Here is a 23,874-nt window from a genome sequence, read left to right as displayed (position 1 = left end):
AAAAATAATATCTCTTAGCAGGTATGAACCGTGTCTCTCTATTTAATATTCCACACAGTGCATTGCGTTAACCTATTGCATTTAAAAAAGGCAGTGGAACAACTATGTAAACATGGCCTGAGGTAACTGAAAATATAGACCAAAGAGAGTAAGCTACAGGATTACAGGTAAGGAGAGGGAGTGGAGATGCTTTCTTTGTATTCCTAGCGCCTGGCTTAATGTTTGGCATAAAGCTGGCCCTCAATTAACATTTACTGAATAAATGAATGTAAGTTATTTGCATAGATGTGATAGCTGAGCCCATGGAATAGATCTGAAAGCAGAGGACATTTACTTGCTAAGGTTCAGAAACATCCCTTCTTTCCTTATGGCCTGCATTACCAAGTCGCCTGACTCAAAGGAAACAATTCCAAACGTAACTCGAGTTAGGGATAATAAGCGGAGGAGTTGGAATTTCAGGAGCTGTTTTTGTGTGTGGGGAAAAGAAAGGTGCATTATAGATTTAGGATACCAAAGTGGAAGTGACAGATTTGCCACTAAATCAAAGTTGATATTAATCATATTCATCTTGGACAAGGGTCAGACTATCTCCACAAATGAGAGCTCCTCAGTGCAATCAGTGCAGTTCCTTTTCCACAATGCCCCCAAATATAAACCTCACTTAACAGGTTATTAGCCGAGGGCTGGACTGCTCTATAGCACTCTCTAATGAAAAGGTTAATAGATTCCCTCTCCCTCTTTTCAAGCCAGAACCTGAAATTCCAATTCAGCTGACTGGGATGACTCTTGAATTCCCATCCTCGAGGGGGCGGTGACCAGAAAGCCACTCCTTAACCACGCATGCCTAAATCTCCCGCAAGAACCTTCACGCTCGGCCTCAGGGTGCGTCAGATTAGTCCCAGCGGTCAGCACCTCATACTGAGGCTGCGCATACTGGCGCGGCGGAGCAGACGCATGCGCCTTGAGGCGCGGCTGGCGGAGGCGGGTCTGGGCGGCTCCAGTGTTTTGGAGCCTAGGAGCTCTGGGAGGAGTCTGCGGCCTCACCGTGGTAACCGCAGCGCCGCCGCTGCCCCGCCTTGCAGGCCTCAGGACTGTCATTGCCTTTGGGTGTAGGGGTACTTTGGCCCCGCCGGCCTCTTCAGATACCCCCATCCTCCCCACGCCGCCGCCGCCGCCATGCAAGGGGAGGACGCCAGATACCTGAAAAGGTGACGACTCCCCAAGCCTCTGTCCTACTCTCCTCGCCCGGGCCCTGAAGATATTCTTAGAGGTTCTTGGGTCGGCCGTGAGGTGTCACTGGGCAAAGCTAGAAGCTGAGAAGAGGGGTGGGAGACGGGGAGAAGTCACAGGAAGGGAGGGTAAAGGTGAATTGGGGAAAAGAGGAAAGGGCCCTCGGGTGGGCGAGGTTCTCCAGCCTCTTACCTGACTCGGCGGGGCCCTGACGGCATTGATGGTTTCCTTGTCCTTGACATTGTTCAGGGGAGAGGGGCCGAGGGCGGGGTAAACCGCGGCTTCCTTTTTTCCCCTCACTCTGACTCTCCATTTTTCTCTAATAGATAAATCCTGTGGGAGCCTGGGAATGAAGTCTTCTGGCGCCTCCCCTCTGTGCCTTCGGTTTGGGGTTCACTGCCGTGGGGTTTTGAAATGAGGAAGGGGAAAGAAGTGGTGGCTTTTAATTTATGGGAGGCTGTGAGATGTGATGAGATGTTGCTTTCCAGCCTGTTTGTGCTTTCCTCATTCGTTTTATCCATTCGACTGCCATGTATACAGTATAATTTTTGTAGGAGGTTCATAATTAGCAAGAGGTTTGTTCAGGATCTTGAAGCGGAACAGGCCATAGTTTCTTTAGTTTAAAAATATTTGTAGTATCAGTTACTCTTTAAAAAAAATTGTAATCTGTTGGGATTATTTATTTGACTTCTGTCGAGGATAAGATCATCCGTGATAATAATACCTCTCACTGGACCAAGAGTTAGCAATAGAAACAAATCTTAATTAGGACTCTCCATTTTTAGTTAAGTCCTTATTACTGGTTGGGAAGGTCACATGTATTCTTTTGGACACAGTTTCCTTATCTAAAAAGGGGGCAGATATTACTTATGAAGGACCAAGTATGAAAATACCCAGTCCTTGGAGGAATGAGACATATATTGCCTGCCTTTCTAATTTTATATAAATATATCTGACACTGTCAAAGAATCAGGCTTTATCAGTAAAATTTTGAGGAATGTATAATCATAGCAAGTATATAGTCAGTATTTATTTCCTCACTGCATTTTGCTTACATTGATCTTTTAAAATATCTCTATTGAAAATTTTGTGACAGAACATAAAAAATTTTCTCTTTTAAATTTAAATTCAAGATTTTTCTAGAGCAAAGAGCGACTATTATACCATTAGCTTATTTTCATGTAATATAGTCGTACCAGAACATAGTTTTTCTTAGGATTCTTGTACCCATATGGACCATTAAGCATACTATGACTTGTAATTCTCAACCTATTGCTTACTTTTAAAGCCATATCACCTAGAGTTCAAAAATAAAATTGAACTAGTTGCTGCAATGTTTGAAGTAAAATAAGGTCAAAATATTAAAAGGTTGAAATACACACTTCTTAATTTTCTCTAATTTTGACAATATAAATAAAAAGTTTGCATTGCCTGCTTTCAGATTAGAACTATGCATATAATCATACAGGCCTGGTGGTTTATGATGTCTGACAGAACCTTCCATTTTAATTAGTTCTTTGATAATGATTACATGTATTCTTTTTGTAATATTTTTATTTTTATATTTTGTTTTTAACAAGACAACAGTATGTTTTTAATATAATTGAGTCACTGCAATTTTAATTAGTTAATGTCGGTGGTTTCATTGTAGCTATCACTGAGGAATCTAATTCTTTATGTTTATATTTGTAATAGATTATAGATTCAGAAATCAGGTTTCATTTTTTGTTCTGCTACTAGTTAGTGTTTTGATTCACCAAATACCTAGTGTTTGCTTAGCATTGTTCTGGTCACTGGGGAAATGATTAAATAGACACAGTTCATATTCTGAATCAGATATACACACAAATAAATAGTTAACATCAGAGGCCAGCCCGGTGGTGTTGTGGTTAAGTTCGTGTGCTCCACTTCACTGTGCAGAGTTCGCGGGTTCGGATTCTGGGCACAGACCTACACACTGCTCATCAAGCCATGCTGTGGCGGCATCCCACATACAAAATAGAGGAAGATTGGCAGAGATGTTAGCTCAGGGCCAATCTTCCTCACCAAAATAAATAAATAAATAAAATATTTTTTTAAAAAAGTTAACATGGAGTAATTTTTTTTTTGCCGCCTCTTAAAACTCTCCAATGGCTTTCCATTGTTCTTAGAGTTAGAGCACCTGACTTTTCAGCTTCGTCTCTCTCTGCTCCCCTCCCAGCCCCAGTAATTCCATGCTTCAGCCTTACAGAAATAACTTCTTTTAGATCCCTCTGTGTTTCAGTGTTGGGTTCCAAATGCCCTTCCTGTTGTCTGGAACTTGCCTTGTTCTTCACTCAGCAAAATCTTCATTTTTCCTATGTTAGCTTAAATGTCACTTTTTCCAGAAAGTCTTTCCTGGGCCGCCCTTTTCCATCCCACAATCCAGGTCAGATATACTTAGTAGGTTCACATGATACCTAATACCTTGTCTTTCTCTGCTTTTACTACTTTATTGTTATTGTTTGTCTTTCTTGCTGGTCTGTAAGCTTCAAAAGGGTAAGGTACTTTGTATTTTACTTTCTATTGTGTCCCCAGCACCCAGAACAGTGCCTGGAACATAAGTACTCACTGAATAGTTATTAAATGAAGTTAGAATAAGGCTACAAAGAAAAATGGGCCAAATCATATAGGATTTATAAGCTGTAGTAAAGAGTTGAGACTTACAAGAGCAATGGGGAGCTGCTGAAGGATTTTAGAAGTAAATGGCATTCATTCATTCATTCAGTAGTTCTTTGAAATCCTACCATGTACATGTCACTCAGCCAAGTGATAAAAAGTATTAGATGAATGAGATGTGCTTTCCCTGCCTTTATGGTGCTCATAATGTGGCAAGAAATACAGACTTCAGAAGTAATTATTTTATTATATTTATAAGTGCTATAAGTATATGATAAATGAAATATGGGCATACCTCAATTTATTGAGCTTCCTTTTTTTGTGCTTCGCAGATACTGTGTTTTTTACAAAGACCCTCCACCAGCAAAAAGATTTCCACTTGCTGAAGGCTCAGATGATGGTTAGCATTTTTTAGCAATGAAGTATTTTTAAATTAGGGTGTATACACTGTTTTTTTTAGACATAATGCTATTGCACACTTAATAGCCTACAGTATAATTTAAACATAACGTTTATATGCACTAGGAAACCAGAAAATTCATGTGACTTGCTTTATTGTGATATTCGCTTTATTGCAATGGTCTGGAACCAAACCTGCAATATCTCTGAGGCATGCCTGAAGTATTTGGCCTTTGTGTAAAGCTTTTTTTGCGCAGTATAATGTTTTCAACATTCATCCATGTTTTAGCATTCATCACTACTTCATTCTTTTTAATAGCTGAATAATAATCCATTGTATGGATATAGCACATTTTGTTTATCCATTCTTCTGTTAATGGACGTCTAGGTTGTTCCCATCTATTGGCTATTGTGAATGAAGCTGCTGTGAACATTCCTGTAATAGTTTTTGTTTGAACACCTGTTTTTACTCTTTTGTTGTATACCTAGTTGTTGCTGGGTTATATACTAATTCCATGTTTAACTTATTGAGGAATCACTAAACTGTTTTCCACAGTGGCTGCACCATTTTACGTTACCACCAGCAATGTCAACTGTGTATGACAGTTTCAGTTTTTCTACATCCTCACCAACCCTTATTTTCTGGGTTTTTGTTTTTTAAGTTATGACCATTCTAATGGATGTGAAGTGATATCTTATTGTAGTTTTGATTTACATTTCCCTAGTTGCTAGAGTCATTGAGCATCTTTTCATTTGTTTCTTGGCCTTTGTCTATCTTCTTTGGAGAAAAGAGTTTTTTATATGTTCTGAATAGTAGACCCTTACCAGATAAATGATTTGCAAATGATTTATTTTGTCCTGCTCTGTGGATCGTGTTTTCACTCTCTTCATACTATCCTTTCATAACAAAAGTTTTAAATTTATTTTTTTTTAACTGCTTTTGCTTTTGATGTCATTATTTAAGAAACCATTGCCAAATCCAAGCTCCTGAAAATTTGCCCCTATGTTTTCTTCTAAGGGTTTTATAGGTTTAGCTCTTAAATTTACGTCCTGAGTTAATTATGTGGTGTGAAGTAAGAGTCTAATTTCATTCTTTTACATATGGATATCCGGTTGTCCAGCACAATTTGTTAAAGGGATTGTTCTTCCCCCCAAGGAAAGTCTTGCCTCCCTTTTTGAAAATCGATTGATTGTAGGTGTAGGGGTTTATTCCTGGACTCAATTTTATTCCGCTGATCTATATGTCTGTCTTTATGGTAGTACCTCACTGTTTTGATTACTGTAGCTTTGTAGTACATTTTGACATTAGGAAGTGTTAGTCTTCTAACTTTGTTCTTCCTTTTCAAGATTGTTTTGGCTATTCAGGGTCCCTTGTGTTTCCATATGAATTTTGGGATTGCTTTTCCATTTCTGCAAAAAAGGCTTTGGGATTGTATTGAATCTGTGGATCACTTTGGGGAATATTGCCATTTCAACAGTATTAAGTTGTCCAATCTGTGAATATGGATGTCTTTCCATTTATTTAGTTCTTATTAATTTCTTTCAGCAAAGTTTTATAGTTTTCAGTGTATAAGTGTTGGCACGTCCTTGCTTAAATTTGTTCCTTAGTATATTATTATTTTTGATTTTAAATGGAATTGTTTTCTTAATTTCCTTTTCAGGATTTTCATTGCTAGTATATAGAAATACAACTGATTTTCTGTGTGTTGATGGTGTATTCTGCAACTTTGCTGAGTTTATTAGCTGTAACAGTTTTTACCATCTGAGATCATGTCATCTACAGATAGAGATGGTTTTATTTTTTCCTTTCCAATCAAGATGCCTTTTATTTCTTTTCCATACCTCATTGCTGTGGCTTGAACTTCTAGTCCTATGTTGAATAGAAGTCGTGAAAGCAGACATCCTTGTCTTGTTCCTAATCTTAGGGGGAAAGCCTTCATTCTTTCACCGTTGACTATAATATTAGCTATAGATTTTTCATATATTTACTTCATATTGAGGAAATTTTCTTCTATTTCTTATTTATTGAATGCTTTTATCATGAAAGAATGTTGGGTTTTGTCAGATGCTTTTTCTGCATCGATTGAAATAGTCATGTACTTTTTTTCTTAATTCTATTAATGTAGTTTCTTACATTGATTGATTTTCATATCTTGAACCTCCCTTGCATTCTTAGGATAAAATCTACTTGGTCATGGTGTATAATGCTTTCAATATGCTTCTGGATACTGTTTGCTAGTATTTTGAGGATTTTTTTATCTATATTCATAAAGAATATTGATTTCTATCTATATTTGTAAAGGGTATAGATTTCCATCTATATTCATAAAGAATATTCATAAGTGATATATTCATAAGAGACATTCTGTTTTTGTAGTGTCTTTGTCTTGCTTTGGTATCAGGGTAATGCTGGCCTCAAAGAACGAGTTAGGAAGTATTCCCTCCTTTTCTATTTTTTGGAGGAATTTGAAAAGGATTGCTGTTAATTTTTCTTTAAATACTTGGTAGAATTCACCAGTGAAACTCTCTGGTGCTGGACTTCCATTTTGGGGAAAGTTTTTGATCACTGATTCGATCTCTGTACTTATTATAGGCCTTTTCAGAATTTCTGTTCCTTTTGAGTCAGTTTTGGTAGTTTGTGTGTTTCTAGGAATTTGTCCATTTTGTCTAGGTTATCTAATTTGTTGGCTTCGTATTTGTTCATAGTATTCTTTTTATCTCTGTAAGGTCGGTAGTAATGTCCCACTTTAATTTTCAATTATAGAAATTTGAGTCTTTTCTCTTTTTTTCTTATTTTGAAGGTTTGTTGATCCTTTCAAAGAACCAACTTTTGATTTTGTTATTTTCTCTATTGCTTTTCTATTTTCTATTTCTTTTATCTCTGTCTTTATTATTTCTTTCCTTCTACTAGCTTGGGGTTTAGTTTGCTCTTTTTCTAGTTCCTTAAGGTGCAAAATTAGGTTATTGATTTGGAATCTTTTTTACTGAGATATAGTTGATGTATAACATTATGTTAGTTTCAAGTGTACAACATAATGATTCAATATTTGTATATATTGTGAAATGATCACCACAACAATTCTAGTTAACATCCATCACCTCACAGTAACAATTTTTTTCTTGTGATGCGAACTTTTGAGATTTACTCTCTTAGCAATTTTCAAATATATAGTACAATATTATTAACTCTAGTCACCATGCTGTACATTATATTCCCAGCACTTACTTATTTTATAACTAGAAGTTTGTGACTTTTGACCACCTTCACCCATTTTACCCACCCCCCACCCCCCACCTCTGGCAAGCATCAATCTGTTCTTTGTACCTATGAGTTTGGGTTTTGTTTTTAGATTCCACATATAAGTGAGATCATATGGTATTTGTCTTTTCTCTCACTTATTTCACGTAGCATAATGTTCTCAAGGTCCATCCATGGTGTTGCAAATGGCAAGATTTTCTTCTTTCTTAGGGCTGAATAATGTTTCATTGTATATATATACACTACATCTTCTTTATCCAGTCTTCCATTGATGGACGCTTAGGTCGCTTCCATTTATTGGCTATTGTAAATAATGCTGCAGTGAACGTGGGGGTGCATGTGTCTTTTTGAGTTAGTGTTTTCATTTCCTTTGGATATATACCCAGAATTGGATTTGCTGGATCATATGGTAGTTCTATTTTTAATTTTTTGAGAAACTTCCATACTGTTTTCCGTAGTGGTTGCACCAATTTACATTCCCACCAGCAGTGCACAAGGGTTCCCCTTTCTCCACATCCTCGCCAACACTTGTTAATTTCTTGTCTTTTTCAGAATAGCCATTCTAACAGGTGTAAGGAGATATCTCATTCTGGTTTTGATTTGCGTTTCCTTGATGATATGTGATGTCGAGTACCTTTTTATGTACCTGTTGGCCATCTGTGTGTCTTCTTTGGAAAACTATTTATTCAGATTCTCTGCCCGGTTTTTAATCTGATTGTTTTTATGCTATTGAGTTGTATGAGATTTTTTAAAAATATATTTTGGATATTAACTCCTTATCATATGATTTGCAAATATTTTCTCTCATTTGGTAGGTTGCCTTTTTATTTTGTTGCTGATTTCCTTTGCTGTGCAGAAGCTTCTTAGTTTGATGTAGTCCCACTTGTTTATATTTGCTTTTATTGCCTTTTGGTGTCAAATCCAAAAAATAATTGCCAAGACCAGTGTCAAAGAGCTTACCGCCTGTGTTTTCTTTTAGGAGCTTAATGGTTTCAGGTCTCATGTGCAAGTCTTTAAATCCATTTTGAGTTAATTTTTGTGTATGGTGTAAGATATTGGTCTAGTTTCATTCTTTTGCATGTGGCTGTTCAGTTTTACTGGCACCATTTATTGAAGAGACTGTTCTTTCCCTGTTGTATATTCTCAGCTGGTTTGTCATAAATTAATTGACTCTATATGTGTGGGTTTATTTCTGGGCTCTCTATTCTGTTCCATTGATTTATATGTCTGTTATTATGCTAATACCATACCGTTTTGATTACTATGGCTTTGTAATATAGTTTAAAATCAGGAAGCATGATGCCTCTACTTTGTTCTTCTTTCTCAAGATTGCTTTGGCTATTTGGGGTCTTTTGTGGTTCCATACAAATTTTAGAATTGTTTGTTCTATTTCGGTGAAAAATGCCATTGGGATTTTGATAGAGATTGCATTGAATCTGTAGATTGTTTTGGGTGGTATGGACATTTTAACAATATTAATTCTTCCAATCCATGAGCATGGAATAGCCTTCCATTTATTTGTGTCTTCTTCAATTTCTTTCATCAATATCTTATAACTTTCATTGGACAGGTCTTTCACCTCCTTGGTTAAATTTATTTCTAGGTGTTTTATTCTTTTTGATGCAATTGTAAATGGGATTGTTTTCTTAATTTCTCTTTCTGATAGTTCGTTATTAGCGTATAGAAACACCATTGATTTTTGTATGTTGATTTTGTATCCTGCAGCTTTACTGAATTTGTTTATTAGTTCTTACAGTGTTTTGGTGAAGCCTTTAGGTTTTTTTATGTATAATATCATGTCATCTGCAAATATTGATAGTTTTACTTCTTCTTTTCTGATTTGGATGTTTTTTTTTTCTTGCCTAGTTACTCTGGCTAGGACTTCCAATACTATGTTGAATAGAAGTGGTGAGAATGGGCATCCTTGCCTTGTTCCTTATCTTCTAGAAAAAGCTTTCAGCTTTTTACCATTGAGTATGATGTTAGCTGTGGGCTTGTTGTATATGGCCTTTATTATGTTGAGGTACATTTCCTCTGTACCCACTTTGTTGACAGTTTTTTCATAAATGGATTTTGAATTTTGTCAAATGCTTTTTCTGCATTTATTGATATGATCATGTGACTTTTTTCTTTCATTTTGTTAATGTGGTATATCACATTGATTGATTTGTATTTGTTGAACCATCCGTGCGTCCCTAGAATAAATCCCATTTGATCATGGTGTATGATCCTTTTAACATATTGTTGAATTCGGTTTGCTAGTATTTTGATGAGGATTTTTGCATCTACGTTCATTAGGGATGTTGGCCTGATATTTTTTCTTGTGGCATCCTTGTCTGGTTTTGGTATCAGGGTAATTCTGGCCTTGTGAAATGAGTTTGGAAGTGTTGCCTCCTCGTCTATGTTTTTGGGAGGGTTTGAGAAGGATTGGTATTAATTTTTCTTCAAATGTTGGGTAGAATTTACCAGTGAAACTGTCAAGTCTGGATTTTTGTTTGTTGGGAGCTTTTTGATTACTGATTCAATCTTTTTACTAGTAATTGGTCTGTTCAGATTTTCTATTTTTCATGATTCAGTCGTGATACATTGTATATTTCTAGGAATTTACCCATTTCTTCTAGGTTGTAAAATTTGTTGGTGCATATTTCTAGGAATTTACCCATTTCTTCTAGGTTGTAAAATTTGTTGGTGCATAATTGTTACCAGTAATCTCTTGTGATCCTTTCTATTTCTGTTGTAATGTCTCCTTTTTCATTTCTGATTTTATTTGAGTCCTCTTTTTTTCTTGGTGAGTCTAGCTAAAGGTTTGTCAATTTTGTTTATCTTTTCAAAGAACTAGCTCTTGGTTTCATTGATCTTTTCTGTTGTTGTTTTAGTGTCTATTTCATTTATTTCTGCTCTGATCTTTGTTATTTCCTTCTTTCTATTCATTTGGGCTTCATTTGTTCTTTTTGTAGTTCCTAGAGGTATAAAGTTAGATTGTTTATTTGAGATCTTTCTTTTTCCTTCATATAGGCATTTATCTCTATTAACTTCCCTCTTAAAACTGCTTTTGCTGTATCCTTTAAGTTTTTGGTGTGTTGTGTTTCCATTTTCATTTGTGTCAAGGTATTTTTTTATTTTTCTTTTGATTTCTTCTTTGACCCTTTAGCTGTTCAGTAGCATGTTGTTTAATCTCCACATATTTGTGAATTTTGCAGTTTTCTTCTTGAAATTGATTCTAGTTTCATACTGTTGTGGTTAGAAAAAATGCTTGATATGATTTCAATCTTAAAATATTAGAACTTGTTTTGTAGCCTAACATGTGATCTGTCCTGGAGAATGTTCTTTGTGTACTTGAAAAGAAAATGTATTCTGCTGTTCTTGGATGGAATGTTCTGTTTATATCTGTTAAGTCCATCTGGTTTAATGTGTTGTTTAAAGCCAATGTTTCCTTATTGATTTTCTGTATGGATGATCTATCCATTGATGAAATACGGTATGAAAGTCCCCTACTATTATTGTATCTGTCTGTCTGAAATGCTGTCTATTTCTCTAAGTCTGTTAATATTTGCTTTGTATATTTAGGTACTCCTATGTTGGGTGTATAAATATTTATAAATGTTATATTTTCTTGTTGGATTGACCCTTTTATTGTTATGTAATGACCTTCCTTGTCTCTTTATAGTCTTTGTCTTAAAGTCTATTTTGTCTCATACAAGTATAGCTACCTCAGGTTTATTTTGGTTTCCATTTGGATAGGATAATTTTTCCAGCCCTTCACTTTCAGTCAGTGTGTTTCCTGCATCTGAAGCAAGTCTCTTATAGGCAGCATATAGATGGTTCTTGTTTTTTTATCCATTCAGTGACTTTTTGTGTTTTGATTGGAGAATTTAGTCCATTTACATTCAAAGTGATTATTGATAGGTAGGTACCTATTGCTGTTTCATTCACTGTTTTCTGGCCGTTTCATAATTCCTCTTCCTTTCTTCTTCTCTTGCCCTCTTTATTTGTGATTTGATGATTTTCTGTAGTGGCATGTTAGGTTCCTTTCTCTTTATCTTTTGTGTGTCCAGTATAGATTTTTACTTTGTGGTTACCATGAGGCTTACATAAAACAACTTATATTTATAGCAGTCTATTTTAAGTTGATAACAACTTAAGATTGGACACATTCTAAAGCTCTACATTTTTACTCCCCCTGCCACATTTTATGTTTTTGATGTCACAATTTACATCTTTTTATCTACTGTGTCCCTTAACAAATTATGGTATTTACAGGGTTTTTGTTTTTTTTTTTTTTACTACTTTTGTCTTTTAATCTTCATACTGGTTTTGTAAGTGATTAACCTACCACCTTTACATCATTAGTTTATTCTCAATTTTACTATATATTTACCTTTACTAGTGAAATATATACTTTCCTATGTTTTCCTGTTACTAATTAATGCCCTTTTGTTTCAGCTTCAAGAAATCCCTTTAACATTTCTTGTAAGGCCATTCTAGTGGTGATGAACTCATTCAGCTTTTGCTTGTCTGGAAAACTCTCTCTCCATCATTTCTGTATGACAGCTTTGCTGGGTTGAGTAAACACTGGTTGGCAGTTTTTCCTTTCAGCACTTTGAATATATTGTGTCACTGACCCTTTTGGCCTGCAAAGTTTCTGCTGAAAAATCTGCTGAAAGTCTTATGGGGCGGGGGGTGTCCCTTGTATGTAACAAGTTGTTTTTTTCTTGCTGCTTTTAAGATTGTCTCCTTGTCTTTAACTTTTGATACTTTAATTACAGTGTGTCTTGGTGTGGCTCTCCTTGGGTTCATCTTATTTGAAACTCTCTGGGCTTCCTGGATCTGGATGTCTGTTTGCTTCCCAAACTTAGGGAAGTTTTCTGTTATTATTTCTTCAAATAAATTTTCTGCCCCTTTCTCTCTTCTTCTAGGACCCCTATAATGCAAATGTTGGTCCACTCAGTGTTGGCTCATAAGGCCCTTAAGTTATCCTCACTCTTTTTAATTTTTTTTTCTTTTTGCTGCTCTGATTGGATGAGTACCACTGCCCTGTCTTTGAGTTCACGGATCCTTTCTTCTGTTTCATCTAGTCTGCCACTGAACCCCTCTGTTGTAGTTTTCAGTTTAGTTATTGTATTCTTCAGCTCTGTGACTTCTATTTGGTACTTTCTTATATTTTCTATCTCTTTGTTGAAATTCTCACTTTGTTCATCCATTCTTCTCCTGAGCTCAGTGGGCATCTTTATGACCATTAGTTTGAACTCTTTATCAAGTAAATCACTTATCTCTGTTTCATTAAGGTCTTTTTCTGAGGTTTTATCTTGTTCTGTCATTTGGAACATGTTCCTTTGTTTTATTTTCCTTGATTCTCTCTGTTGCTTTCTATGCATTAAATAAAACAGCCACTTCTCCCAGTCTGAATGAAATGGGCTTGTTTAGGAGATGAACCTTATTGTTTAACTCTGCCCTAGCTCTTGGTTGTCTCTCAAACCTTTGTGATTATCCAAGCAGCCTAGTTTAGTTTTACTGGCTATTGTTAGTTGAGGGTGTCCCCAGACCTGTCAGTGTCCTAATGGGGATGATCTCAGTCAGCACCTAGATTCAAGCTGATTGGAAACCAGATCTTCAGGCAGCAGCTTTTAAAGTATGCAAATATATCTCTTTCAGGGGAGGACTGGGAGGTGGGTGTTTCTGTTTGCTCCCTCTGCACTGAGACCTGGGATGATAGCCAGTTAAGAACTGTTTCTTTCTTTGCTAATGTCCCTTTGAACTTGTGAACACAAGCCTCGCTGGCCACCAGAGCCAGGTGATCAAGGGACATCCCCTGGGTGGCAGCCACAAAATCCAGAGCACCAGATGGTTGTATAAGCACCCCTCCAGGAGATACTGGCTATCTGGAGTGTGAAAGAGGGAGACTACGAAGATAGTGTCTGCCCTCCTAGGTCTCAGTAGAGGGTTATAGGCTGCTCTTAGATGTGTGTTTAATTAGAAGCCTGCTTCTCAGGCCACAGCTATGAAGATAAGCTAATAGACCTCTTTCACAGAAAGATTGGGTATCTGAGTCTTGCCTCTCTGCTGTGTCCTGGGATTGGTAGACAACTTTTAAGAACTTTTCTTCATTTTTTATGTCCTGTGGGACCTGGGAGTGTAAGCCCCAATGGTCACTGGAGCCAGGTGATCTAGGGGTGTCCCCTGAGTGGCACCTGCAAAATCATGGCACCAAACAAGGATACCAGCTCTTTTCTAGGAGATACTGGTGAGCTGGAGTGAGGCAGAGGGACAGCGCAAAGATGGTGCCCGCCAACCTCCATCTTGAGTATTCCAGTAGGCCTGTAAATGTGTGTTATGTTAGATGTCTGCTCCTCAGGCTAACCCTTTAAGATAAAAAAATAAGCCTCTTTCACAGAAAGTCTGGGCACTTTTCAGTCGCTTGCCTCTGCACTGGGCTCTGGAGTGGGTGAATATGTGCATGAGCTCTTTAAGAACTCTTTCTGTGTTTGCTATAGCCTTGAGGGTCTCGTGGACACCAGCTGTGTTTGTTTTCAAAGCTAGATGCTTTGGGGGCTCACCCCTCAATTGCAGGTCTTAAAAGTTGGGGTGCCAGATGTGGGGTTCAAACCCTTCACTCCTCAGATAGAAGCTCAGGTTTGTGAGTTCCCTCCCAACGGTGAGTCACCATGCTAGGGGTGGGGTTTATGGCCAGGTTGTGTCTCAGCTTCTCCTGTTCACTTCAGTGTAGGTTTTTTCTCATTCCACTAATGTGTAGGAGTTGCTCACCTAGTTTTTGGATGTTTTTTCAGAGGAAATTATTCCATGTATAGCTGTAGGTTCAGTGTGTCTGTGGGAGGAGGTGAGTTCAGAATCCTTCTATGTTGCTATCTGAACAGGAATCTGCAATAAATCCTTTGACAGCAATAATTTTTCAAAAAGTACTTGTTTAATGAAAAATTAAGGGCTGAATTTTTGTTTCTCTAGAAAATTGATGATGAAGGTGTAACACAATGTTAGTCAGCATTTAATATCTATTTTGGGGATCATGATGATATCATCAACCACATGAAGTCCAGAAACAACAGGATGTACTTTAGAAGTTAGCAATTAAGAACACTATGCCCAAAGGTGTCAGTTATCACATGTAGTTATAGAAGGTGTATTTTATATCACTCTGTGAAGCATGACTTCTCATTGAGGTAAAAAAAAACAAACAAAAAAAACAACCTATTTTTCTAAATCAATTTAGCATATTTTTGGTTTCAGTTTTCTTGTGCATTTAAAAAAAGTGAAGTAGAGCTGTTATTGAGAAGGCTCTATTAATAGAATAAATTTGCATACAGTTAAGGTATCAGTTTAATTTCAGTGTCATAAGATGCTTCAAATAGAAAATCATTTAATTCCAATAATGGGTTAAATTTTTTTCATCTTACTCACGGATCCCAGGTAAAGCATTTGGATTCATTCTCTCAGTAGTTAAACATCTGACATCATTATGAATGCCATAATTAAATTCAGTTTGAGAGTTCAGCATTTAAGATAAAATTATTTATTTTGTAGTGATGACAAAAATATAAATTCTGGTGAGGCACGTTGTTATGGTAAAAACAATTTTCTTATTGTCAACCTTCAAAAACAGAAACCAGTTTAAGAGACAAAGCGTTTATTTGGGATCAAAGAAGTGCAATTCAGGGAGCACAGATTCAGGTAGAAACTCAAATAGTGTCCCGATAGGGAGTAAAAGTCAGGGGCTTTTAAAGACAAAGAAGGAAGGTTTGTATTAAAAAAATTTTAATTGGAGTTGGAGGCAGAGAGCTAATCTTGCCTAAACATTGATTGACTATTGATTCTATCTTCAGAAAGTCCACAATCATCAGTCTTTGTGATCAGGATGTCATTCTCCTCTGACTTCTCAAACAATCATTTGTAAGACAATTGCCATTTTGGCCCAGTCAAGGTTCAAGACAGCAGGGCAGTTTCTCTGGAAAGGCAGCTCTGACTCCATTTTAAAATGGCTCCACTAAAGTCAGTTTTGACATTACTGAATCAACTATCAACAGCGGATATATACTTTTCATAGATTGCGTGCAGACATAATTCGTAATTGTATCCTAACAAGCTGGAATATTTTAACAGCCAAAATAGAATTTGAAACCATGGTTGTCAATTTAAAAATATTTATATCTTGGCTTAATATAGAGTAACTTAATGACAAAATGTTTTGAGCCTTTAAAGAACTACTTTGTAATCAGCCAAGTGTCCTACAATGGTTTTGAATGTTTTGTAAATGAATCCTATAAATTTTATCCAACATAAGTAGAAATAAAGAATCAAGGTGTTCAACAAATGGAGTATCTGGAATGTGAATGTATGTAGTTCTAAAGGCAAAGTATTCTCTTACATAAGGTCACTATAAGGGCCGCGTGGCACAAGCGGTTAAGTGCGCACACTCCGCTGCGGCGGCCCGGGATTCACCGGTTCGGATCCCAGGGCGCGCACCGATGCACCGCTTGTCAAGCCATGCTGTGGCGGCATCCCATATAAAGTAGAGGAAGATGGGCACGGATGTTAGCCCAAGGCCAGTCTTCCTCAGCAAAAAGAGGAGGATTGGCAGATGTTAGCTTGGGGCCGATTTTCCTCACAAAAAAATAAATAAATAAAATAAGGTCACTATATAGAAAGTTTTAAAAGTATGTTACTACACAGTATGTATAATATGGACTTAGTTTGTATATGTGTATTTTATATATTCAGTGGCAGTACCAAGGGGAATGGAGGAGGGGTTTACCCATCCCATAATCTCCATCAGCCCCTACATTGATATAAGCAATTAATACTTGTGTCAATCTTATGTAACATGCTATTCAAATATAATTTCAACCCTATCAGATTGCTATCCGTAAGCCTGTTCTATAAAGAAATTCCAGAGCTGCCACTCTCTGGTTGTATATTATTTATATATAGATAGAAAAATATCTGGATGTGTATGTGCTAAAATGGTAACAATTTGTTCTTCTAGGTTTTTGAGTTTATTTTTTCTCTTTGCTAATTTCTGTGTTATATTTTTCCTACAATAAACATAAATTGCTTTAGTGGTAAAGAAATAAAAAAAGTTTAATTAACGTACTCCTTTAAAACACACATACACAAAAAAAGCAAACAAAAACTAAAAAGGAATGGTGAGGTTCTTTAAACTATTTGATTTCTTTGGAGAAAGGCAATATATCAGACCAGAGGACAACAATTATGCTTTTCTCTCAGCTGTTAATATGTGGAAGACCCATTTTGAAAGTGGTAGTAGGAAGCTACTCTTAGGATCTGCACTTATATTTTATCTTTACAATTTTCTTCACTTAATTGGATACAGTTACCCCCTTCTATATAAGAAGCTCAGTACTGGGATTGCTCTCCATCTCATCAGGAAGCAAATAACTGCTTTGCTTTATAATTCAGATAGTTTCTGTAGTGCTATATTAACATGTTTTTTAGCTTTCCTTGCTTATTCTTTTGATTCCTGTGATTTCTCTAGCTTTTGACTGCTAACCTGAAGTTGTATCCATTTATCTTACCTTTGGAATCTGCACCATCTTTTTTAATATATGTGTATATGTCCAGTTTCCTAATTCCCTAATTTTTACTGGCCTGCCTTGTTTCTAACTGCTCTCATTCCTTACAAGCTTTGTTCCATACATCTTACTGTCAGTTTAGTTGCTGACGTACCTAGACTCTAGCATTGGTATATTTGATTTCCTACCCTATATTTACTACACTTGACTCTTAATCATCATTCTAATGCAGATTTCAGGTCATTACCCTTCTTTTCATAAAGAATTCTGGTGAAAAAATCATTAAAAATTTACATGGAAAATATACATAATGAGCCAATTATTCCTAACTGAAGGAAAAGCTTTGAGTTTCTGATTATTGGAGTTAATTTAAGATGTTGTCATGTTTCTGTTAGTTAACATCAGGCTAAAAGACCCGACTAGCCAGCTGTGACTACAATGGGAAATTTTGCTTGTTTCCATTGCTTAATCTCTTCTAATACAACTCATTTTATCACCTTCCAAAGTGGCCAAGTGAAAGTAGTGATTAATTCATCATTGATTTACTTTTAAACTGGTTTACAGTTAAAAATTTATTCTATTACTTTAGGGGCTTGGGCACAAAGTATATACAACTTTCTATGGAAACTACTAATGACACTGTAATTTGAGATATGTGACTATAGAACATAACCTGCAAATGCTTTTTTGTTATGTAATTTGAGTGTGATTTGAAGAATGATTTAGGTAGTAATGCTGTAATTTATACAGTTATGTAAGATGATACATAATAAATGTTGCAGTTTAATTTTTTTATGTCATTCTATGATACAATTAATGGGCTAATTGTTGGACAGGTTTTTTTTTTTTTTTTTTTGGTAATATAAATTTTGGGGCAGCTGTCTTTGATTTTGAATTGCTGACTTTTGGTTGAGGTTATTCTTTCCAAAATCACCTTAATTGTTTGTTTCATTCACTTGCTTTTATGCATGATTCTTTGGGTAATTGTATTTTTTCCCAGGTGGAGCTGTTCATAAAGGTACTTTCTGCAAGACCAAGAATTATAGGTATAGTACAGAGTTTACAGAGTTGGAGAAAAAGAGTTATTTTTTCCCCAAGTCAAGAGTAAATCTGATTTAAATCCATATGTTAATCCAGCCCACATGTTTTTGGAACTAGAAACTAAATAAAAACTGTGGACATTTTGTGAGTTTTTAATCTAGCAATGCCGGTTTTTATTTTATATTATAGGAAAGTTAAAGGAGGAAATATTGATGTTCATCCATCAGAAAAAGCACTCATTGTTCAATATGAAGTGGAAGCTACCATTCTTGGAGAAATGGGGGATCCCATGTTGGGAGAACGAAAGGAATGCCAAAAAATGTAAGTTTTCTTCATTTGTGCATATTTTGAAAATAGTAAACCTTATACAAACTTTATAGAAATCTGATGTCATTTTAATCTGCATAGATGATAAATGATTATGGCATTCTTCTAAACATACTTCATCCTGGTGAAGTAAAGACGTTTTTAAACTGTAAATATGGAGTATATTTATTCCAGGGAAAATCATGTTTATGTAAGCATAATGGGAACCTGCTGAAAAATACTTATTCTGATTTATCCCATTTAGTAAATGGATATAATAGAATATAAACTACTACTACTTGTGAAATCGATTATAAAAGATATATTTATCTGAGACTTTTTAGCTTAATTTAGGAAATTTGTATTTTAGGGGATCCTGTGTTCTTCTTTCTTCCCTAGAATTGCAGAAAGTGGTATGACTTCCATAATTCCCAGAGGGGACATGTACCTTGAATTCGTCTGTTAAAAATCTAGCCCTCTGAAAAATGTTAGTAATAAGACAAGCGTTTTCTGACTCAATGAATTGAGCTTAGATCTCCTAATTTCCTTCTTGCTTTTGTAATACTTTCAAGACCCCTTGGGAACTGGCCTTTTTCACTAGTCTGCAGTTGTGCTGGTGAGGATCTTGCCTTCTTTCCATAGTTTTGTGGAAGTAGAGAAGGTCTGGGATCACCTAGTGTTCTCTCCCAACCTTCTTCCCCCCATAAAAAGTTTTGATTTGGGAACTAGTTAAAAAGAATTTTAGTGTGTTTTGGTAGTATTAAGTATATTCCAGCCCCTGGGAGTGCATGTGATAGTATTTAGCACACTGAAAAGCACTGTATTTTAAATATATAGCAGTGGTTCTCAACCAGTTGCAATTTTTCCCCCAGGGTACATCTGGCACTGCCTGGAGACATGTTTGGTTGTCATAAGTGGAGGAGTGCTAGTGGCATCTAGCAGATAGAGGCCAGGGTGCTGCTAAACGTCCTACAATGCACAAGATAGCCACCTACAAAGACAATTATTTGGCCTGAAATTTGAATAGTGCTGCAATTGATAAACTTTGGTGTATAGCAACCTGAAAAGAGAAGCTGCCTAGTGTCTTATTAAGATCCCTAATCTGTCTTTTTATTTGGGTTAGAAGGAGACTAAGTTACACGGATAATTCATTAAAAATAACTGAGTCCTTGGATAATCCATTAGATTGAAGAGGAATACACATGCATACACACATACCCACACTGCAGGTTCTAACTCACATGCTCATACTTTTTGTGTTTTCTCACACTTCCTTTCTTCCATTTGTGTATTTGTGATTGCTGCCTGAGATTTGTACACTTTGAGAACATGTGAAAATCTCTTGAGATCTTATTAATTTGACTTCCAAAGAAAAGCTAACAGATCAGAGTCTGCCTTTAGAACCTCATACATCCACATTTCATGAGAGAAATTTAGTTTTTAGTTCTTAAGAATGCAGTCAGTAGCCTTAGTCAACTAGAATAAGAGAATGTTGTTATTGTTTGAAAATCTGCAGGCTTTCTAGACAAGGGATACGTTCACTAGAGAGTCAGCCACCTGGAAAGAGTTACTACCAACTGTGGCTAGAGTAAGTGCATTTAAAGATCAGGAAGGGAAAAGCCTGAGTACCTCAACCTTGTGATACTCAACCCTGGCTGCACAAGATTTGAAGAGGAATCATATTGTGGCACCAAAAGGAGCATATGGTTTGTTGGTAGTTCAAGAGGTTTTATCAATGGTGGCAGCTGGGGGTGAGGATTTTGAGGGAGACATGCATATAGATTGAGATAGATATGAAGTGAAACTGTCATTAAATTAGGGTAGTCACTGCTACGGCCCAGGTCCAGAAGACTTGTATTTCATTCTCTCTTATTGGGCAAAGGAATGTATAAGCCCATCCTCAGCAGAGTCCCGGTTTTCTGAAGATTTCTTTATGAGAAACTGACAGTTATAGTCTAAAAATAATATGGGTGTTTTTCTTGTGAGTTGTTCATGTTCTCAATGGGCATGGACTCCCTAATGAAGATTCTATTTTTTGATTATAGGAATAATCAGTAAACATATAGCCAACATTTTCTAAAAATTCTAGTGCTACCTATTTTTTCTTTGTCTTTTATAAGAGAAGGCTTTAGGAGAGAGACCTACACACTAGAAGAAGAAAATCTGTCTGTTACCTTGGATGGAAAGAAAGATGAATCAGATTGCTAATATATATGTTGGTACAAAAATAGATCTAAAAAAAGATAGAAGAATCTGCATTATTAAATAGAGATAGCACTACAGACCTATTAGAGTGGGTAAAATCCAAACACTGACAGCACCAAATGCTGGTGAGGATGTAGAGCAACAGGAACTTATTCGTTGCTGGTGGGAATATAAAATGGTTTGGCCATTTTGGAAGACAGTTTGGCAGTTTCTTACAAAGCTAAACATAGGCTTACCATATGATCCAGCAATTGTGCTCCTAAATATTAACCCAAATGAATTGAAAACTTATGCCTACACAAAAACCTGCACATGAATGTTTATAGCAGCTTTATTTATAATTGGCAACAATTGGAAGCAACAAAGATACCCTTCAGTAGGCAAATGGATCAACAAACTGTGATGCATCCATACAATCAAGTATTATTCAGCACTAAAAAGAAATCAACTATCAAGCTATGAAAAGACACGGAGGAACTTAAATGCATATTACTAAGTGAAAGAAGCCAGACTGGTAAAACTACATACTGTGTGATTCCAACTATATGACATTCTAGAAAAGGAAAAACTAAAGTAAAAAGATTAGGGGTTGTCAGGGGTTCAGGGCATCGGACAGGGGAGAATAGGTGGAGCACAGGGCATTTTTGGGGTGGTAAAACTATTCTGTATTATACTATAATGGTGGATACATGACATTGTACATTTGTCAAAGCCCGTATAACTATACAATACAAAGAATGAACCCTAGTGTAAACTGTGGACTTCAGTTAATAATAATGTATCAATGTTGGTTCATCAGTTGTAACAAAGGTACCACACTAATGCAAGATGGTAATAGTAGAAGAAACTGTATGGGGGGGGATGTAATGGGAGTATATGTATGGGAACTCTACTTTCTATGCAATTTTTCCGTAAACCTAAAACTGCTCTAAAAAAAAGACTAGTAAGAAATTTTAAAAATATCTGTTTATAGAGTTTCTATTGTGCCTCTTCTCAATCAGATTTATGGAAACTCTCAGGATTTCCCAGTTCCTTAAAGGTGGGGAGGTCTTTTGAGAGTTTTTCTCTGAATGGACTCTCCTTTCTATCTCTGCCCTCTGATGTGCAGCTAAAATTACACAAAAATATAATTAACAGTTTAAAAGACTTAAAGGTAGGAACAAGAACAACCAAATTGATTAAAGAAAAATTAAAATAGAGGGACAAAGTATTGCTAGGGTTCTTGTTGCAAATGTTAGAAGCCACTCTAGCAAATTTAAGCATAAAAGGAATTTATTAAAGGATATTAAGTAGCTTGTAGAATCCCAAGAGGACCAAATTTGGGGGTGACTATATAGCTGGGAATAATATCTAAATCATTCTATTGGACTTATTTCAGGAGAGATCATCTACATCTGAATAATGATTTCACAGATGCTGAATACAGGACATTTTTCTGAGATCTCTGTCTCTCTGCCTCTAATACCTTGATGTCTCTCCAGAAATTAGCCATCTTCACCAAGAAATAATTCTGCACAGTGGCTACTTTCTTATGTTTCTCTTTTTGAAGCTAAGCTTTGCATGAGAGCATCTGCTTGAAAGAGTCTTTTACCACCAGTTTGAGTCTTCACTCTGAACCTAATTTTATGTCTTCAGAGCTCTCCCTGGTGCCATGAATCCACGTAAATTGGCAATTGTTTCCAGATTCTGAACAACGTTTTCTTATTGACCTTCCAGTGAATCTCCTGGACTAAATTAAAAAGGAGGGAGAAGCTGGTTTATTATTATTATTATTTTTTTCTTTTGGTGAGGAAGATCAGCCCTGAGCTAACATCTGCCCATCCTCCTCTTTTTGCTGAGGAAGACTGGCTCTGGGCTAACATCCATGCCCATCTTCCTCCACTTTATATGGGACACTGCCACAGCATGGCCTGATAAGCGGTGCGTCGGTGCATGCCCAGGATCCGAACCGGCGAACCCCGGGCCGCTGCAGTGGAGCGCACGCACTTAACCGCTTGCGCCACCGGGCCAGCCCCTGGTTTATTATTTTTTTAATGTACTAAGTATAAAATGTATTCCTTTGTTCCCCAGAATTTCTCATATAGATCTTAAAATGTGTCTTGCTTTTTTTTCTTCTGCCTTCTATATAATTTCCACCAGAAAAACAGAATCCAAAAATATTAATATTGTGTCTTGTCCCTAACTGAAAAAAAATAAATGATTGTGAGTATGGTCAAGGAAATGATTCATTTTTGGCATTATAGATTCTCACATCCAATAGTGACTAAAGACTTTACATATATTACATCAGAAAGATTGTTTTAAAACAAGATCTTTGAGTATGCTGTCCCTCCTAGAAGAGTCAGACGTCGATTTTGTGTTCCCTTTGTTATCTCATTTGTCCAGCTTAAAGAAAATCATTGCTTTGCATTTTTCTAAGCCTAATTATATCTAATACTTTACTATATTTTGCTAAATGAGTCTATGTCAGGTACATTTAAAAACTTTATAAATTATTTAATTAAAAAAAATTATTATTGGAGTCAGCCCAGTGGCGTAGTGGTTAAGTTCGTGTGCTCTGCTTCAGTGGCCCGGGGTTTGCAGGTTCGGATCTCAGGTGTGGACCTATGCACCACTTACCAGGTCATGCTGTGACAGGCGTCCCACATATAAAACAGAGGAAGATGGGCACAGATGTTAGCTCAGGGCCAGTCTTCCTCAGGAAAAAGAGGAGGATTGGCAACAGAGGTTAGCTCAGGGCTAATCTTCCTCACCAAAAAAATAAATAAATAAAAGAAGTATTGTTTAAGTTATCACTTACTTTAATAATACCTGAGTTGGAACATTCTGATATGCTTGCAGCATTCGTCTTAAGAGTCTCAATGCCAACACAGATATAACTTCCCTGGCACGGAAGGTGGTTGAAGAATGTAAACTCATTCATCCCTCAAAACTAAATGAGGTAGAACAGCTATTGTACTATCTACAGAACCGCCGTGATTCATCGTCAGGAAAAGGTAAGTAGAAGAATTCCTGACTTTTTAATGCAAAACCAGAGTTGTTTGACTATAGTTTGTGCTTTCGATATTTGAATCCTGGGATTTTTTTTGCCAGTGCTATGAATAAGTAAATGAATGAAAGAATAAATAAACATAATAATTTCCTACATCAGACTTTTATATTAGATGCTTCCACACAAAATGATCTGTTTCTATTTCATATTGTGTGTATATACAAATACACTCAAATAAGAAATAAAAAAGAAAATATTTGTCA

General features: G+C 36.3%; 1 protein-coding gene across 2 annotated transcripts in view; it reads left to right on the top strand.

Annotated features, from left to right (window-relative positions):
- The first annotated feature begins 1,033 nt into the window (after positions 1-1,033).
- Positions 1,034-23,874, top strand: part of KIFAP3 (kinesin associated protein 3) — a 165,755-nt gene continuing 142,914 nt past the window's right edge. The window contains exons 1-3 of one of the 2 annotated variants that reach the window (XM_087437843.1): positions 1,034-1,208; positions 18,298-18,429; positions 23,461-23,615. In XM_087437843.1, coding sequence (XP_087293969.1) covers positions 1,177-1,208; positions 18,298-18,429; positions 23,461-23,615 — 319 coding nt within the window. In that variant the 5' untranslated portion in view covers positions 1,034-1,176. The remainder of the gene's footprint in view (positions 1,209-18,297; positions 18,430-23,460; positions 23,616-23,874) is intronic. The other variant, XM_004425053.2, reaches the window with a different exon arrangement.

This window comes from Ceratotherium simum, chromosome 2 (assembly GCF_057802395.1).
Source record: "Ceratotherium simum simum isolate JZ-2026a chromosome 2, ASM5780239v1, whole genome shotgun sequence".
NCBI classification, from domain to species: Eukaryota; Metazoa; Chordata; class Mammalia; order Perissodactyla; family Rhinocerotidae; genus Ceratotherium; species Ceratotherium simum.
The sequence above is the reverse complement of the archived record's forward strand: the minus strand, read 5'-3'. Positions and strand labels throughout refer to the sequence as shown.